At 36.9% G+C, this 20,794-nt stretch overlaps 1 protein-coding gene across 2 annotated transcripts in view; it reads left to right on the forward strand.

The window, feature by feature from the left end:
- LOC129293320 (exocyst complex component EXO70A1-like) overlaps window positions 1-20,506 on the forward strand; it is a 39,318-nt gene extending 18,812 nt beyond the window's left edge. For both annotated transcript variants that reach the window (XM_054931226.1, XM_054931227.1), the window contains 6 exons: window positions 14,959-15,156; window positions 15,258-15,357; window positions 18,828-18,943; window positions 19,038-19,184; window positions 20,022-20,155; window positions 20,243-20,506. In XM_054931226.1, coding sequence (XP_054787201.1) covers window positions 14,959-15,156; window positions 15,258-15,357; window positions 18,828-18,943; window positions 19,038-19,184; window positions 20,022-20,139 — 679 coding nt within the window. In that variant the 3' untranslated portion in view covers window positions 20,140-20,155; window positions 20,243-20,506. The remainder of the gene's footprint in view (window positions 1-14,958; window positions 15,157-15,257; window positions 15,358-18,827; window positions 18,944-19,037; window positions 19,185-20,021; window positions 20,156-20,242) is intronic.
- The last annotated feature ends 288 nt before the right edge of the window (window positions 20,507-20,794 follow it).

Here is a 20,794-nt window from a genome sequence, read left to right on the forward strand (position 1 = left end):
TCACCTTACAATTTTTACAAAGTTTTCTATCTGTGTTCCTAACCAAAAGAAAATCAATCTGCGACCTTGAGGCTCCACTTTTGTAAGTGATGAGATGCTCATCTCTCTTCTTGAAACAAGTGTTGGCAATCTTAAAATCATACGCCAATGAGAAATCAAGAAGAGTTTGCCCTTCATTGTTTAGCTCTCCAAAACCAAAACCACCATGCACCCTCGCATACTGACCAGCTTCCCTCCCAACATGCCCATTAAAGTCTCCTCCAATAAAAATCTTTTCACTCTGTGGTATGTGTCGAATCAACCCCTCCAGATCCTCCCAAAATAATTCCTTAAGACTGGCTTCTGTCCCGACTTGCGGCGCATAAGCGCTAACAATATTAACAGTCTCACGTCCAATTATCATTTTTAAAGAAATAATTCTGTCTCCAATTCTGCTAACTTCTACAACGTTCTTCTTCCACTCCTTATCTATAATGATGCCTACTCCATTGCGTGCACTTACTTTTCCTGTATACCAAAGTTTGAAACCTTGAATATCCTTAGCTCCTTCTCCACGCCATTTTGTTTCTTGCAAGCAAAGGATATTGATTTTCCTTTGAATCATAACCCCTACAACCTCTACAGATTTACTTTGGACACGTCAAATAAGATTAAAAACACCTGATAGAACATTCAAATGATGGAAAACCTTTATACATCAAAATTTGACTACCCGGGTGCCATTTCCCAAAATGGACCCTAGACCCCCAAAATGTACAAATCATACAAGAGTGGTCACAAATCAATCCAAATACCATGTATTTATATAAATACATATGCTAAACATTTTCACTTGGCTCAGAGCTCCTTGTGGGGCCCACGCACCCACTCTCTCTATCCAAGGTGTATGTTTGCCCATAGCACACCATTTGTAATGCAACCACTTTGCATTTGCTTATAAAATCACATATATATCAAAATAAATATCTGCTTGTAATAGAAACTTGGTCTACTAAGTAAATCCATCAAAACCACACACCATAACCAAGTTTCCTAGCCACAAGTCTGCAAACAGACAAAAATTCATACACAAGCACACAATCCACACATATTCACACATACATACATAATCATATCCTACTGGCACCCTAATCTTAAATACATTACAATATATTTGCTTAAAAGAAAGGGGTTGCAGTTCTTTACAAATCACAAGCAAACCCCTAGCTTTGCTCCTTTCCCCGTCCACCACTGGATCCTTCATCTGGACCTAGAATATTGAAAAGAAAGGGGTGAGACAACTACAGTCTCAGTAATAGTGAAATCTACATTGATTATTACAAAGTAAGCCATAATCAAATAAACAAATAATAAATTTAACATAGTATATAATTTAGCCATTTAAAATGCATGACCTAAGCCGGTATGGCCTTTCATGACCAACAGAATGCCCCCTGGCAGTCTTTAACTCGCAGGTAAACCTTATACCTACTTGTACCTTCACAGGCACAAAACATAATCTAAGGCATGATCTAATCCACCGAACCTCCTATGCCCCTTCGACGTGAATCCTAAGCAGTTAAAGCTAACTCCCTCCCAGAGCCAGCCCAACTTACTTTCCATGTGAGGGCTACCTTGGCCTAGGCACTAAACCTCACACTTCATATGTCGGATTCCCTCCCCTACTGAGAGGTGTCGAACACTCAATACACTAACCACTTTAGTGCACTGAGCCCACAATACGTAAGACAACACTGAGTACTGACAGTTTGCCATAAAATATCAAAAATCCACACCTTTTCATTGGTGAACTCCCACCAAGATCATGCCTTTTACTCTTGTCTATCTTTCCTGAGTATTGACCATTCAACACTCTAAAGTAGTATAACATTTATAAATTTCATTTCCATAAAAACATTGTTATTAAACAATTAGAAAACATATTTGCACTATAATCAAAGTAGTACCCCATAACCTCTTATAAAGCACATTTAATCTTTTAAAACATGTAATGCATGATAACTAGTAATATTTATTCAAAAATAGCTAAAACAAAGTAATAAAAAATATAAATTCCCCTGTTACCTCAACCCTTTGGTACCAAAAGGGTTCCCCTTGTACAAAATAGGGCTCGGCTTGTTTCTTACTTCTCAATAAGTTCCACCAACAATTTTCTACAACATATAAGTGATCCACATCACTTATCATGACAAATAGCATCAATGAAGACTATAACTCATACCACACAACTTGGGTCTATGAGCCATAATCCATCCCAATGGTCCATATATTTATTAGCCATCACTAGGCTAAATTTCTAATTTATATAAAATTTTTAATCAATTAAAAACCTTTACTTAGTGCCACCAACTTTCACCATTAGCCCTTATAATGAAAACCAAACCTTAATTTAAATCTTATTGGGCTCAAATAGCAAAATTATAACTAAATCAATAAGCTTAAACCATTGAAGAGCAAAAACCCAATTTTTCAGGATTTATTTTGTGCCCAAAACACCTCTTTTCATCCAATTATCCACTCAAAATATTAGATCACTATATAGAAACTCAAAACATGCTCCCTAGGATCCAAAAAAAACAAAAGCTTACAAGAATAAAGCCTTTGGAATCAAAATCCAAAAATCTCCTCCTCCAAAAATTGAAGAAAATCAAGAGAAAGAGAAGATGATTGAAGTAGGGAGTTTACCTATTGTGTAGCCGAGCTTGCAACAGTCGCAAAGACTCCTAGATCCAAGCCTAACTCCCTCCCTTTCTCTTTTCTTCTTCCTCTCTTTCTCTCTCTGCGTTTTGTTCTTCTTTCCTTTCTCTGCGTTTCTGCGTCTCTTTTCCCTTATAAAAGCTGATCTAAAAGTTTGGGGAAAATTACAAGAAATGGCCCAACATTTTTTTATTATTGCACAAAAGCTCGGGTCAACTTTGGTAATTTTTTTCATAGTTAAAAATCAAATAAAACTAAACTTTTGCTTAGAAAAATTCAAACTCTGGACCTCTATCAAATTATTCTAAATTTTAATTTAATTATAGATATTTTATTTTATTTTATTTTTATAAATCCGAGTCTTAAAATTTCGGGATGTTACATAGTGCATCAGATTCAACAACTTTTGATGACAATTTTGCAAGTTTCATCATCCATTGTCGAAAGCTTATGAGCAAACGGGTACAAATCAGATCAATAAGACCAAGACATACCACTTCTAGGATTAGAAGCCCCATTTCCCTTAGAAATTTCTGGGTATTTGTGTTCTTTAGGTCTAATCTGTTTTGACAGTACGCACATTCAACAAACAAGGCGAAGGCTTGGAAGACCCATAACAGGAAAATGCTGAGACTAGGTCGGAAATGGTCCATCGTTGTTGGAAACAACTCGCCACGCGCCTCCACGTGCTCGGACTCTCCCTCTAACGCAGACTGGACGAGTGGCACGTGTGACAGCCACGCGCTGTCAACGGATGCCAGACTTCGGGGTTGCGCCGATCGGAGGTCTTTGGTCCTTCCTTGATCGGCAGTGAGATCCAACGGCGCCTCTCGTCCTCCATTAGGGTTTTGTCCGTGAGCTAGTCTGAAACTATGCTATACAACAGAACAAAAACCAGCTAGGGTTCTGATCTAATGTGCTTTGATACCATGTGGGATTTTTGAGATGAGAAATATGATTTTCCATTGATGATAATAGTAGAATACAGAAGACTATATATACACAAAGTTAGGAGACAAGCAAATAAATGGCTAATAAATACTAACAATTCTAATAAATCCTATTAACTCTTAATAATCAGATAATAATATTTACAATAAATACAATATCTCCACAAGCAGCTCAGGAACAATATGAAGGAAAAGGAATAAGCTATTAAATTATATAGAGCAAGAATCTCACTCTAATGAACTTAATAGCCCAATAGGAGAACCTCCAAGGGAAAACAAGGTTTATTACTCAGTGATATCCTGCTGTTATAGAAGCGAGGATATTTATAACCAGAAATTACAACGAAACAAATCAAATAATGCAGAATAATAGCCTAAAAATCAGAAAATAACTGACTAGCAAGTGGGTACCTCACTATCGAAGATAAGGTCTTATTATTCAGTTACTAACAGGAAAACAAAACAATAATTAATTAAAAATAACAGCAAATAATTAATGTAAATCAGCTAAATCCCTCATATTCTGCGTAACAGCATCAGATTCTGTTATCTTCCTCCTCTTTCTGTGTTGACACGTGAATACGTGATTATGGTTCTGTTATGCTGACTTGGACCCTTATCATTACTCATTCCCTGAAAAAATGAGTTGTCCTCAAGGCAGAATTTGGGAAATTTCTGTGCAAACAGATCATAATCTTCCCAACTTGATTCTTCCTCCAGTCTGGACCCTTATTTGATTAACAGCTTCAACTGAGGACCCTTCCAGCGGTGAGATAGAACAGTTTCAGGTTCCAAAACAAGCTCAAAATCAGATGACAATGGTAAATCTGCTGGAGGATCAAGAGGGGCCTCCCGTGAGCTGGTCTCAATGACAAGACATGAAAAACTGGATGAATTTTAGCTGATGATGGTAGCTGCAATTCATAGGCCACTGATCCAATTTTGCGAATGATGGTGTAAGGTCCAAAGAAACGAGGTGAGAGTTTGTCATACTTTTTATGGGACAATGAACACTGCCTGAAAGGCTGTATCCTCAAAAAAACAGCATCTCCCACCTCAAAAGAAAGCTCATGTTGATGTTGACCTACATAACTCTTCATTCTATGTTGGGCTTTGTTCAAATTCTCCCTGAGTAGTTGCAGCATATGATCTCTAGTTTCTAGTTGGTTAGCAAGCTCAGCAATGTGAGTTTCACTCTTAATGAAAGGCTGAAGTGGAGGAGGTTCCCTGGCATATACCACTTTGAAAGGGGCAATATTGGCAGAAACATGGAAACCAGTATTGAATGAGAATTCAGCCCAATATAAGAGCTTACTCCACAAATGTGGTTGCCCATGCACGAAACACCATAGACCAGTAAACGGTACCTGATAAACTCTTGAGAGCTTCTAAGAAGCCACCATGACCACCTGACGATGTCACTTATGCCTCTTGCAGCATCTTGGAGCAAAGAGAGGAGCTTCGGGGAATGACCAAGCGCCCATTAAAATATAATTTCTGCTCAATGAGATTGTAACTGGGATGAGAACTAGGAGTTTCTTTCAAAGCAGAAACAATAGGAGCTGTAAAAGAGTCCATTGTCAAAGCCTCTTGTAATTCTAAAAAATCCAAAGGCATAGGAATCACCAAGTTGAGAAAATCAGCAAGTTGTGGCCTTTCGAATAGTGCATCAGCCCCAATATTCTCCTTACAAGCCTTATATACAATGGAGAAATCGCATGGAAGTAGCTTAAGGATGAGATGACGTTGAGTATTTGTTAAAGTTCTTTGTTGCAACAGATTTTTCAAGCTGCTATGGTCAGATTTTACTTTAAAATGCCTTCCTAATAGATAATGATGCCATTATTGGCGTGCTAGCACTAAAGCTAACAGTTCCCAATCATACGCTAATTGAAACCTGCTAGAAAAAGATAATCCCTTGCTATAAAAAGCGATAGGGTGGTCCTGCTGCATGAGGATGGCCCCCATACCTTCCATACAACAAGCTCAGTTGTGAAGTCAGGATGTTTTAAAACAGGGATTGTAATAAGATAAAGCTTCAACTTCTTAACAAGCACTTTGAGCTTCTGGGGTCCAGCAAAAAGCATTCTTTTTAGTTAATTCAGTAAGGGGACGAGCAATAATGCCATAATTCTTGACAAACCTTTGGTAATAACAGATAAGTCCCAAAAAGCCTTAGAGCTTAGTAACATTTGTAGGTACTGGCCATTCACTTACGGTAATGATCATTTTTAACTCCATTTCCACTCCTTGTGCTGAAACTTTATGCCCTAAGAAGGACACGCAGGTTTGCCCAAAATCACACTTCTTGAAGTTGGCATAATACAATTGTTGTTGCAAAGTGGAAAACACCATTCGGAGATAATCTTCATGTAGTTTTGGAGTGGGACTGTAGACTAAGATGTCATCAAGGAAAACCAACACAAATTTTTGAAGATAAGGATGGAAAAGATCGTTCATGGTTGCTTGAAAAGTGGTTGCCGCATTTGTCAGTTCGAAGGGCATTACAACGAATTCATAGTGTCCACTATGAGTTCAAAATATTGTTTTATGAATATCTATTGGCAAGACCTGTATCTGGTGGTAATCGGAGTGGAAGTCAATCTTTGAAAAATAAGTTTCTCCATTTATGTTAAGGGAAGAGAGAAAGAAGGGAGAGAAGAGACTGATTTCATTCACAAAAATGTGCCAAGGATGTAGGATAAAAGATATACCCTAAACCTAGACACATGTCCCAAAAGGTAAGGTCCTATACTGTCAATAACTAATCTATAATGCAGTAATATATAAAAAGACAATAATAATGTATCATCATAAAGACAATAAAGCCATTAAATAACCATAAAATAGCAATAACGTGTAACAATACTTCACCTTAAAAAACATCCTTGTCCATAAGGATAGTGGTAGAAGCTGGAGCATTTGTCTTAAAGTGAGGAAACTACTGTTTGATGGCTGAAAGATCTTCCCAAGTAGCATCTTCAGGTTGAGAAAATTTCCAGTGAACCAACACTTGAGTTACTAGTTGATTATAGCGCTTAATGATTTTTCTTCTTAGTAATTCCTCTGGTTCTAGCATAAATTGACCATGATCATCCACTGGGGGTAAGGTGGGGTTAGTGGGGACAGCTGTGCTAACATACTTTTTTAACATTGAAACATGAAAAACTGGGTGGACCTTAGTGTTAGGGGGAAGGTCTAGCTCGTATGCAACTTCCCCAATATGCCTTATGACTTTGAATGGTCCAAAGTAATGAGCAGCTAGCTTATGCAAGGAAGAGTTGTTCTCGAGATTCTTCCTAAAAGGGTGTAGTTTGAGAAAAACCATGTCTCCTTTAACAAACTTACGCTCGGACCGATGCTTATTGGCTTGTTGAATCATCTGATGTTGAGCTTTCAATAGGTGTTGTTTCAGCAGCTGAATAGTAAGCTCCCTTGAATTACAAGTTCTATCAACCATTTCATTAGATGAATCACCAGCAATGTAAGGTAGATGAGTAGGAGGAGGCACCCCATAAACAGCTTCAAAGGGGGACATACCAATGGAAGAGTGGAAAGTAGTGTTGTACCATAATTCAGCAAGTGGCAGCCACTTAACCCATTGTTTAGGAAAATCTCCCATCATGCAATGGAGGTAGCACTCTAAGGAGCGGTTAAGTACCTCAATTTGGCCATCCATTTAGAGGTGGTATGCTGAAGAAAATTGTAATTTGACCCTATACAGCCGTGTGAGTTCCTTCCAGAATTTCCTACAGAAAATAGGATCTTGGTCTGAAACAATAGATTTAGGAAACCTATGCAACTTAACCACATTATCCATGAAAATATTGGCCACATCTATAGCAGTAAATGGGTGCCTAAGAGCCATGAAATGAGTGGCCTTAGATAAACGATCAACCACAACTAAGATAGTAGTCTTAGAATAAGATTTGGGAAGGCCACTAATAAAGTCTATTGAGAGCTCAGACCAAATATGTTCAGGGATGGGTAAGGGTTGGAGAAGACCAGGGGAGGCAATTAATTCTGGTTTAAAGCATTGACATGTAGTGCATTGGCGCACAAAATTGCTAACATCCTTCTTCATTCCTTTCCAATAAAAGAAAGAGGCAAGTTGTCTGTAAGCGGGAGTCATACCTGAATGGTCCCTATGCTATCAGCATGAAAAAACTGAAGTAAAGCCTCTCGAAGACCTCGATCAACACCCACCACAAGCTTACCCTTCTGTTTCAACAATTGGTGTTCCCAAGTGTACTTAAGATAAGACAAGGGATTAGTTTCCAGACTTTTAATCAACTGCTGTAAATAGTCATTAAGAAGCCAAGAATCACGTACCCTCTCATATAATGGAGAGATTGGCATTGAAATGGCCAAACAGTCCCCCTTTGAACACCTAGATAACGCATTAGTTATAGCATTATCACCCCCATTGCGGAAAACGATTTCATAGTCTAGCCCCTAAAGCTTATGCAACCACTTACACTGCTCTTGACTCAAGTCACGCTGTTCCAAGAGATGCTTCAAAGGCAAATGGTCAGTACGGATGATGAATTTGCGCCCCCAAAGATAAGAACACCACTGCTTGACAGCAAAAACAATGGCCAACAATTCACGCTCATATGCAGACAATTGCCTCTTACGTGAAGAAAGTGCCTTACTAGCAAAAGCCAAAGGATGGCCATTCTGGGATAATATCGTGCCCAAACCATGCCCTGAAGCATCAGTCTCGATTACAAAGGTCTAATTAAAATTGGGACAAGCAAGCACCAGAGGGGAAATCATGGAAGCCTTGAGGGATTCAAAAGCTGATTGAGCCTTAGGAGACTAAACGAAGTGCTCATTTTTCTTTAACAACTCATTTAGGTGACTGCTAATAGAATTATACCGTTTGATAGAGCACCGATAGTAACCTGTAAGACCGAGGAAGCCTCATAGTTCTTTAATAGAAGAAGGAATGGGCCAAGAAGCTATAATTTCTTCGGGTCTGCCTAAACCCCATCGATCGTGATGACATGACCAAGATAATCGATCTGTGTTGCTGCAAAAAGGCATTGAGAGGCCTTATCAAAGAGTTGATGCTGCCGCAAGAGTGATAAGGTCGCTCTTAAATGCTCCAAGTGGGCTGCCCAATGTTTGCTATAGACCAAGATATCATTAAAGAAAACCAGAATAAACTTCCGCAAGAAAGGTTTGAAAACCGAATTCATAAGGCTTTGAAAAGTAGTGGGTGCATTAATGAGATCAAATGGCATGACTATGAATTCATATAAGCCTTCATGTGTGCGAAAGGCTGTTTTAGCAATATCAGCTTCATTCATTTGAATCTGGTGGTAACCGGCTCTTAAGTCCACCTTAGAGAAAAACTGTGCTCTAGTAAGTTCGTCCAAGAGTTCTTTGATAACTGGAATAGGAAATTTGTTCTTAATAGTGGCTTCATTTAATCCTCTATAATCAACACAGAAACGCTAGGTGCCATCTTTTTTCTGCACTAGAACAACAGGGGCTGCAAAAGAACTATTGCTTTCTCGTACGATTCCATTATCAAGCATCTGTTGGACTTGTTGTTCAATCTCAGTTTTTTGAATAGGTCCATACCGGTAAGGTCTACAACTCATAGGTTGGTCCACTTTAAGGGGAATCGAATGGTGAAATGAACGAGAAGGTGGCAAGGTAGTGAGCTCAGTAAAAACATCGGTGAAGGAGTCGAGTAAATTGTGCAATTGGTTTTGCTGATCAGAAGAAAGAGAAGAGTTGCAAGGTAACTGTACCTGCAAGTGTTGAGGAACATGAATGAGGGAGAGATGATCAGCCATGGTTTTATCACAATCAAAGAGAGTCATGTGCATAATGGGCTTTGGTGTTCTATAGCTCATGTCCTTTAGTGTAATTAATTGACCATTCTGATGAAATTTGAATAGATCCTTTGCCATGTCTATGGAGAAATGCCCTAAAGTTTTGAGCCATTGAGCACCTAAAATCATATCAAATGCCCCAATCTTCATGATTATAAAATCAGAAGAAAAGAAAGAAGCCCCCATTTCCCATTCCAAATTTGAACAGCATTTGGAGACTAATAGCTGCCGATTATCCGCAATAGTAATTCGAATGCCCTCTCGTTCTTGGACCTTCAGTTTAAGATGTTTAGCTACCCTTGAGTCTATGACATTATGCGTGCTTCCTATGTCAATTAGGATAACGATGCTTTGTCGTTTTATTTGACCAGCGAGACGCAGCGTGGACGTGCCTTCTCTGCCCTCAATCGCATTCACCGTTCTAGTAGAGGGTAGAGGCTTGATCTCTTCTAATGCATTCCCAAAGAGTTCTGAATCATCTTCAACAATGAGGGCAAAGATATGGGAATATCGGCATCTATGGGTACTGCTATATTTTTTGTTGCACCAATAATAGAGCCCCTTGTGATGTTGTTCATCCATCTCTCGCTTGGAAAGTTGCTTAGTGGGTCTGGACGAAGCTGAACTTGATAGACTGGTGGAGTTGAACGATTTGAGCTTATCAACAGTAGGGCCTGTAGACAAAAGGGAGTTAGGGCTCAGTTCAGTTTTGTGTCCCGATAGAGAGGAAGGCAGAAATCGAGAAGCAGCTAACGCAAAAAATGTAGAGAAGGAGTGAAAAGGCTTATACAACGTTAAAGGGGGAGCATTCTCAGCTGGCTACTTTCATTACATTGGCCAAAGATGTGGGTTGTAGTCTAAGAACACTCTGCTGCACATCACTCTTAAGGCCATCGATATAACAATTCACGGCAGCAACTACGGATAAGTCGACTTCGATGAGAAACTCATCAAATTTCTCTTCATACTATTCCACAAACTCTTGCATCTAAAACTTCTCAATAGCAATCATGGGGTTTTCATCCTTAATATCCCCAAACTTAATTTCCATCTCATGAAAATATTCATCCCAAGAGAGGTCTAACAAACGCCTCTACTTTACAAAAGCGAGATGCCAATGCAAGGCACGCTTATCCACATGAATACTGAGAAGACGGATGCGATGCTTGACAGGTGTTTTGTCTACATCAAAAAATTGGCAACATCTATAAGCCCAACCCCTGAAATCTGTACCATTAAATTTTGGAAACTCTACCCTGCTGTGCTTAGTTGGAACAAAGTAAGAAGGTTGAGAGGTGGGAATAAGTCCTTGGAAAGAACCAAACTGAGGAGGAGGAGTTGACAAGGGAGGGGGAGGAGCTATTACGGAGGATGTGGTTGGTCTAGAAAATGAGGGTGGGGGAATATTGATTGGTGAGCGAGGTGTCGAAGCCGCTGGTCGAGGTGGTGCAGTTGTCGCAGCGGGAGCTTGGGAAGGTTCATCGGCTTCAAGTTTAGTGGAACGGGAGGGTTGATTAATAATCATCGAGAGCTTGGCATTAATGTCATTGAGCTGGGAAGAAAAATGAGTAGAAAACTGGTTTATGAATAGCCTCATGTTATTTCCTGTGTGTTTGTCCACTGCAAGTTGAGTGCTAGCCACCAATGCAGATTGCATCTCCAGTCGATGCTCGAGATCATCCATGTGTTCAGTAGAGTATTGAGTCTCCAGTGGAGCCATGGCTAGAGAGACGGCTTTGATACCAAAATGTTAAGGGAAGAGAGAAAGAAGGAAGAGAAGAGACTGATTTCATTCAAAAAAATGTGCTAAGGACGTAGGATACAAGATATACCCTTAACCTAGACATGTGTCCCAAAAGGTAAGGTCCTATACTGTCAATAACTAATCTGTAATGCAGTAATATATAAAAAGACAATAATAACCTACCAGCATAAAGACAATAAAGCCATCAAATAACTATAAAATAGCAATAACGTGTAACAATTTAGCTCATCTAGAAGCTTATAAATGTTGAGAATTAGGCATTTGTTTGGGATTGTGGTCTAGTTTAGGGCCCTCTTGTCCACACAAAACCTCCAGGAGTCATCCTTTTTCTTCACTAATAAGAGTTGGGTTGGGCCCACAAAGCAGCTATGCCTTTTTGTCATATTTTAGGGCTAGACTAGCAGCCTTATGCACTGTGCAAGGCTTCTGAATTTGCACATTAGATTTCAAGTCATGTTTGAGACCTCCCAAAAAGATGCCTAAGAGGCAGTACTCTGGCCAATTATGAACTCGTGCAACTCGCTTAGTAAATTCTTCACGATACTCTTGCATTGATTTGGTTTGCTTGATAGTGTTCGTGCAATGTTCTGATTAACTCATCCTAATAAACTAAGGTACATTCTGAATTTATCCATGAGAATAAATCCAAAGCATCTCCTTCTAGATATATGATAGCCACATCAACTTTCAAGTCTTCCAATGTCTGATAGTACCTGAAATATTTCTCAACCTTTAGAATCCAACCACATTGGTCACCTCTACTAATTTTGGGAATTCAATTTTGGTGTGTGGTGGACATGAGCCTCCTCTATAGTCTAATTCTTCATCACTATATTCGTCCCAGTGTGAGCGTCTTTGATAGCTTCCCATGGGTCTTTTACCTTTGTTAGCAAATACCTCAAGTGCCTCCACCTTCTCTTTTAATAAGTCAAGCGTTTCAAGTCTGGATGCAATGATGGCTAAAGGATCTGATGCAAATGGGTTATCATTAGGATGACCATAAGGTGGGTTGTTAGAGGAGTTGGTAAGGTTAGTTTCGTTTTCGGAGCATTTGGTCACCATATTGATCAAATGAGCCTCAGATACCAATTTGGTAGTAGCTCAGGAACAATATGAAGGAAAAGGAATAATCTATTAAATTATATAGAGCAAGAATCTCACTCTAATGAACTTAATAGCCCAATAGGAGAACCTCCAAGGGAAAACAAGGTTTATTACTCAGTGATATCCTGCTGTTATAGAAGCGAGGATATTTATAGCCAGAAATTACGACGAAACAAATCAAATAATGCAGAATAATAGCTTAAAAATCAGAAAATAACTGACTAGCAAGTGGGTACCTCACTATTGAAGATAAGGTCCTATTATTCAGTTACTATCAGGAAAACAAAACGATAATTAATTAAAAATAACAGCAAATAATTAATGTAAATCAGCTAAATCCCTCATAATCTGTGTAACAGCATCAGATTCTGTTATCTTCCTCCTCTTTCTGTGTTGATACGTGAATACGTGATTATGGCTCTGTTATGCTGACTTGGACCCTTATAACTTTTTATTTCTGCCTTGAGCCATGACAAATCTGGACTTTTCCAAATGTATTCTTATGAATGAATCGAGGGTTCCAACTATTTTGAACTTTGTTTATTGTCTTTCTTTTAAAAACTAGTATATTAATTTAATGAGGCAAATGTGGAAGGCAAGGTTATCCAAATTGAGATTCTATTTATAATACCAAATGGAGAATCATAAGATTCTACAGGAATTTTTTTTATTTTTATTTTTTCATTTTTCAGATAATGTTATTGACTACTTATGCTATATAGTGAAACATATGGTAAGTACAAAATGACCTCATGAGACAGAAATATTAATATGCATTGTTATTTGTTATTTATTTATTTTAGTCGACGAAGAGTCAGGCAACTGATTAATATCGTGTATTGAAGATTTAGTTAGGAATTTTTCCTTTTCCTAGAGGTTCACCTACTTGATCCTACGAGTTGTCATATGCTTGTCCTAAAGATTAAAGCTAATACTTGTAACAAACCCTGAGTCACGAAATTAATATCTAGTTTATTAGGAACCAGATATTGTAAGCATCCCACTACTTTTGTCGACTGGTTCACCATAATTTCTAGACATGGTTTTCCTTGCAGTCACAGGTGTGGGAGAAGAGGCATTAGTCATTCAAACTTCTCTAAAAAGATTCTAAGTGTACCTTTGTGTGCTTAAAAGCAGCGCATGATCATCCTCAACAGTTTCTTTGTGAATGAAATAGTGTAACTTTTCCAATTCTTTGTGAAAGCAGCTTGTTTTGATCATGGAAAAATGTAGCCAATCTTGAAAAATCATTTACACTGACAATTGTGTCATCTACACAGACAAGTATGAAAATGATTTCAGATTTATTCCATAACATGAATTAAAAGATTATCACATTTTGAATTTACAATGCCCCTTGGCAATATGGTTTAAAGTTTATCAGACCATGCCCTAGTGGCTTGTTAAAGGCAATAGAGCCTTATTCAGCTAGTGCACGTATGGAGGCCTCTTTTTATAAATAAACCCTGCATTAGGTAAACATTCTCCCCAACTCCCCATGTCAAAATGCATTATTTAATATTTATGCTAAGTTGTCAAATTTTCCAGCCAAAAGAAACAAGGATTGTCCATGTAGTAGTAGTCTTTACCATTGGACTAAGTCTCTCCTCAATCAACTCTGGGATACTGCTGAAACCCCTTGGCCACTAGCCTCTCTTTTTGTCTCTGAACAGTTCCATCATAATTATATTTTAACTTGAAAGCCCGCTTATATCCTGTTGGGTTGATGTGACAAACTAGAAGAGCAAGTGTCTAGGTTTTCTTTGTTATCAATTCCATACTGGTTAATGTGATTTAAAACTTATTTTGGTTGTTTCATGTGGCTATGAAATGTAGTTTTGGATATATTGGATATCATTCCTCATATCTTACCAGATAAAAAACTATTATATCGCAAAGTAAAATTCTTTATACTAGAACTTTATCCTAGAAAATATAAGATTAATGGGACTGAAAGCTTTACAACTTTTACTTTTATCATCCTGCTAGTAAGAATCATATCACCTCAAAGACCACAATATAGTAAACAGTTATAGAAGATCTGAGAGTGCAACCTATGTATGGGCATGTTTTATCTGGATCTTTTCTATTGCATCTATCATTTATGTGAAATAATTCAAGTTATTTCCTATTGTGTATCTGAATTGTATGATTCGATATGATTTATAATTTACAACTCAACAATTTTTCTCTTAATTCATTATTTGAATTGTGATTTGGTTTTGGCATGCTGTATTAAACTAGAAGGAAACATGCCAATGATTCAAATTTATGTCAGTCTAGTATAGTTGACATGATGGAATACCAAAGAGGAAGCTGGCTGTCTAGAGAATAAGACTGAAATCTGGTGGAATCCTGTGTCTGGTTCGGATAGCATATTAGGATCTGAGGGTTGCATGATCCTAAAATCCATAACTTTTAACATTGCTGGTGGAACGTGCTGCTTTTCTGTCCTATTTCGTGGCAATTAGACTTAAGGATATTGCTGAAGCTTGTGAAGTCTATCTTCTGTACTTGTGTTCTTAGTTTTCATATCTCTGCATCTTAGATCTTGACAAATTTGATCTGACTAACTTCCACTTAATCTTTATAGCTACCGGTCCACATTGAAGCAACTTTTCCAAGAATTTGCTGAGGGAGATGAAACTTCAGAGCTGGCCTCTGTAACAATGCGAATAATGCAAGCTCTGCAAGCCAATTTAGAGGAAAAATCAAAGCAATATAAAGATACTGCTTTGACTCACATATTCCTTATGAATAATGTTCATTATATTGTCAGATCAGTACGGAGGTAAACCATCTACTTGTATTAGTTGTAAAGTTATTTGTGTATTTTGGCTCCCATTAATTTCTGGTTGATTTTAATTCTCATGCTTTTGCCACCTGTATTAGGTCTGAAGCCAAGGATTTGTTAGGGGATGATTGGGTGCAACGGCATAGGAGAATCGTGCAGCAGCATGCAAATCATTACAAAAGAAATGCATGGGCAAAGGTGTGGTTCTTTTGATTTAGTTGGCCATAATGTCTTCTTGGAGCTTATTTGGATATCAGTTTGGTCCTTGTCTGTATCTTGATAATAATAGTATTACTTAAGGCAGCCCCTGCTTCAGGTAGTGTAAAAGCAACAGCCCATTTTTCGATTTCATATGAAATATATCTTGATGAATTTACCTGCATAACATGATTTATTTGACTTCAAGAAATCTGATAGAGTGTAAAAGAATGTAGAGCTGGTCAGGGAGTAGAAGTAGCTGAGATGAAGAGAAGTTATTGTTGAATCTGAAGGAAACACTGTCATAATTTAATTTTGTCTATAGTCTTTATTCCAGTAAAATGGAAGGCAATTAAACTGTCAATTAGTCACCAAAAAAACTGATTGAGTGTTGATATTATGTTCATGCGCATGTGGGCATCAGACATGTACGCGCGCGCTCACAAATATGTATATATATAGAATAGTCAAGTGGGCTGGATTTTACTAGTTATATTTTCCTCGTACTTGTCCTATTTTATGTTTAGAAATAGATACAAGGAGTTTGGTTAAGCAAGTATGTGATCACATATGGATTCCTTTTGCTTTTTTTCTTTTCTAATAAATATTGTTCTTCAATATATATATATAGAGGATTAAGGTGCAAAAATACTTAAAAAGTATTCTACAAGGAGTTACTGGTATTCTTAACTCATGTATGGTGCAATGTTACCCAATAACCTAGAAAATGGTGCAAAAATCTCAAATCCATAATGGAGGCTAGATGTCACATGTAAATGGGTTAGAGGCAAAAATATCTATAAACTATGACACTATGATGCAATTTCACCCATCAATCCTAAAAAAAGGTACGAAAATCCTCCATCTGAAACAAAGGCACAAATTAGCATATGTTGATGGTGAATGTTAAAATCATTGATATTTTATTTTACCTGAAGTACAGACGTGGAAATACAAGTATTCAAATTTGTTCTAATTGGTAGAAATTAACCCTGGGCATCTGTAAACACTTTTTGAGCATAGAAGCATGCTTTGACCTTGGTGAGTCCTTAGACCCAACTCACCTAAACTTTTGTTTTATTAAAAAAAAAAAGTAATTAACCCTAGGCACAACAGTTTATTTTATCACACATCACAACCACATTAACACACTTCAATTCAAAACCCATTTGGAAGCTACCCTAACTCCAGGGGTGGAACCAGTGTTGCAAGTGAGGGGGGCCAATTTCATAGGAGTAAATATTTATTTGATTTTCTTATTTTTAAATATTTATTATCAATATGTTTTTTAACCATTTTTTAAAAACAATGGAATTTTTGATCCCTCAGATCTATATTAATTATCAATTTAGTTTTTGAAAATTTAACGCCATCAATTAAGTCCTTGAAAGTTTATAACTACAAAGTTAGTCCTTATATTTTTAGAGAGGAATAACAAAATAAGGATTAATTGTGTATAATTATGAAATTTTAAGCACTTCATTGATAAAATTTAAATTTCATGAACCAAATTGATGTATTAAGACAAATATGGAGAAAGGCCTTTTATAGATATAGCCTATGTTATAGGACCAAACTAAGCAAACAATTCAACATCTATTGTATTTTGCATTAATACAATATAGTCGGTTTAGTATATTTGTCAATGATATGCCATTGTATGTCAATGATAAATTGATAGAGACTTGGTAGTATGGGATACTAAGTCCCACATTGAGTAGTATGGAATACTCAATAGGGTGTATAAGTGGGTTGGTTCTCCCACTTCAACAGCTAGCTTTTGAGGTAGGGTTCCCCATTCTACTTAAGTACCCATCAATTGGTATCAAAACCTCGTTGTCAGTGATTCCAAAAAGGGCTACCCACAGAGGGTTCTGACTGGAAGGAGACCGAGTTAAGTGCTGTGGAGTATAGCCGTCGAAACGTCGGCTTTCCATAGGGGGCCAATTGATAGAGACTTGGTAGTATGGGATACCAAGTCTCATATTGAGTAGTATGGGATGCTCAATGGGGTATATAAGTGGGTCTCCCACTTCATTAGCTAGCTTTTGAGGTCGAGTTCCCCATCCTACTTAGGTACCCATCATAAACTTTTTATATATCAATGTGAATTGATCACACTCTTATATATTCAAGAATTTGGTTTATTATACTTTCTAGGTATAAGATTTTTTTTGGCACAAAAGTTCATTATACCATAATTTTATAATTAAAGAAACTATTTAAGATTAAAAACAATCAAGAAAACACTTTAAATAATACATAAAAATACGTTTTCATTATTGAGGAGAATGGTGATTATGAAAATTAAAAGAAAATAATAATATATTCATACTTCTATTTATCATTACACGTGAGTAGATAAAGAGAGGTAAATATGCGTAATCAATGCTCTCTAAGTACTCATTATTCCTAAACCATGAAGAGGTGAAATGTGCAAGAAAGGAAAGGTTAAAAAAGGGAAAGGAATGCATACTTAATAGAGATAAGGGACACAATCAAAAGTAAAAAAAATTTAGGGTTGGGTGGGGGGCGGAGACTGCAATTTTTCTCTTTGATCTAATCTCTATCAAATCTCACATTATTAAGAGGAAAAAATAAAATTGGGGTGGGGGGGGGGGACCCTTGACCATAACGTAGGTCCACCCATGCCTAACTCCTTGTTCTTTGTTACCTAAATTAGTTCGAACCCCCTCCCTTCTTCAATTGTTACCTAAATTAGGTCCATCTCTCTTTCGTTGCCAAGCTCATCCCTCCCCTAACTCACTCTTTTGAGGGGTTCGAACCCCTCAGATAAGTTGATGTAGAAGGATGGAGCAAGAAAGTTAGAGAGTTGGGAGTTGGTGCAGAGTTTTGAATTGAAGTGTTTATGTTACTATGAAATGTGACAAAATAAAATGTTGTGCTTATGGTTTATACTATCTATGACAAATTTGAACAAATGAATTTCTTCATTTACACTTTGGGTCAAATAAAATTTTAATTTTTCTGACATTCACAATCAATATCTGCCAACATACGCCTTTGTTTTAGATTGTAGATTTTTACACTGTTTTATAAGATTGATGGGTGAAATTGCATTTGCGTCATAGTGTAGCACTTTATGAATATTTTTTCCTCTAACTCATTTAAATGTGGCATAACATGTGGGACCCACATCCCTTACTTAACAACTATCTGGCTTCTGTTACAAACTGGGGAGTTTTGTGTTGTATTTTAGGGTTAACGGATAAAAATGCACCATACTTGAGTTAAGGATAGCAACAGCTACTCGCAAAATACTTTACAAGTATTTTTTTCACCTCAACACTATATATATAAGCACACATCCCACTGCTTATTTTAGTGTCAGGGATAGGCACACACATGGTTTTTTCTTCCCGGGTCATGGAGTAATCTCTTCCTTTCTGGTACTTGTTATAGGGCACTGTCTTGATTTTAGTTTGCAATGTAAATTCTTTCCCTTGCAGGTACTTCAATGCCTCTCTGTCCAAGGCCTTACCTCATCAGGTGGTAGAGGGGGCACTGCAGGTGGCGATGGAGGAACTAGTAGCAGTGGTGCTTCAAGAGCAATTGTTAAAGAAAAGTGGATTTTCCGTCAATTTCATCTTTGGAGACTTTCTTCCAAGTGAAGTTTTCATTATCTGTCTTTTGAGAATGAATTTTGTATTCTGTCACAGATTCAAGGCTTTCAATATGATGTTTGAGGAAATACACCAGAGACAATCTCAGTGGACAGTTCCCGACACAGAGTTGCGCGAGTCTCTCAGGCTTGCTGTTGCTGAAGTCTTGTTGCCTGCCTATAGATCATTTATGACACGTTTTGGGTATGTTTTCTGACTCTTGGCCGCTTCACACACGAGAAATCTTGCACCTAGTGGCCTATGTAGTAAATGCTAATTGCATCACAAGCATTTTGATTATCCTATGAAGAGCATTTTGATTATCCAGTGTTTCGTTCTCTTGACTTTCTTCTTATTAAGTACTACCCCGGTCCCTATTTATAAGACATTTTTAGACCAATAAAGCTTTTTAAATATGCTTTACAAACTTACTTTTTCAAAATAAAAATAAACTTTTAAAAAATGTCCTTCATTTAATACTCTATTTGTGAAACAATATTAAAAAGAGAGAATACTCCTCTGGTCCTATTTATAAGTCACTTCCAACATGTTTTACCAGTACCAAGAAAAACCTTAAAACTCATTAACTCTGTTTTGAAAATTAATAAGTTCTCAACTTTGCTCCTATTAAATATATAATTTCAATAACATATTTTCTTTCTTCAATATTCAATGGAAGGTAAAAAAAGGAAATTTATGGTGAAAATTTAATGACATGGCTTATAAATAGGACCAAAAAATTTTCTCTCTGCCTTATAAATAGGACTAAAGGGAGTATGTGGGAAGGATAATGTTAGAAAAAACATTATTAATGAAACTTTATTTTTATTTTTATTAAAGTGTCTTATATTTTGAGATGCTGAATCATTCTCAAAAGTATCCTATAGTTTAGGATGGAAGGAGTAATTTTTAACAGTTTTATATAGTTGGTCATTTGTTCCTGTGAATACTCAATGGTTGATTTTATTTGCAATTGATCTTTGGGGTTTGCTTTTGTCTGATAAGCTATTGCTTCCCTCATTTATTCCTGGCGTGTAACAGGCCACTTGTAGAGAATGTAAAGAATGCTCAGAGAATCATCAAATACACACCAGAAGATCTAGAAAGAATGCTGGGCGAATTTTTTGAAGGAAAAAGCATAGACGAAATGAAGCGGTAAATGAAGAATTGATAAGGTAGACCTGTTTATTTTGTGCTTCATCATTCATGTAAATGGTTGTGATATTTGATATCTGAATGTATCTTTTTCACTTTTATTGCAGAGGGAAGCAAGTAAAGGGAGTTACCGTTTGTAAATTGGTGGCCTATTGAACATTTTGAGAGGAAGAATGTCCCTTCTTCCTTAGATTGCGTGTATAGTGCCTTTCATTATAAAATAAGCGTATAGTTGTTTGGGCTATGAAATTTTACTTTTCTTTATGAGCGTGCGATTGTAACCATGGACTCACTACAAGGAAAATAGGCATTTGAGATTTGAGATGAATGTTAGACAATTTTTTGGTCTTTAATTAGCAATAATTTTATTATATTGTCTGGAGAATTACTTCTAGGTAATAAAAAAATGCCAAAATATGTTATTTATAAGGTAGAGAGGGAGTATTTGTTTTGATTTTGTTTAGAAAGTGCTTCAATGATTATTGTGTATATTTCAACCTTTTTATCCCTAATAAATGTTGGGAAGATCATTAAATGCTAGAATATTTTATTTTTAAAATATGTATATTTTATAAGAATAAAGTTAAAAATTTATTGAATTTTTTTTATAAAGTTAATAAAGTTTAATGATTTTTTAGCTTCAATGAAAATGTTGGAAG

The sequence above is a fragment of the Prosopis cineraria genome, unplaced genomic scaffold (genome assembly GCF_029017545.1).
Source record: "Prosopis cineraria cultivar Desert tree isolate PC_DT_omini unplaced genomic scaffold, ASM2901754v1 PC14, whole genome shotgun sequence".
NCBI classification, from domain to species: domain Eukaryota; kingdom Viridiplantae; phylum Streptophyta; class Magnoliopsida; order Fabales; family Fabaceae; genus Prosopis; species Prosopis cineraria.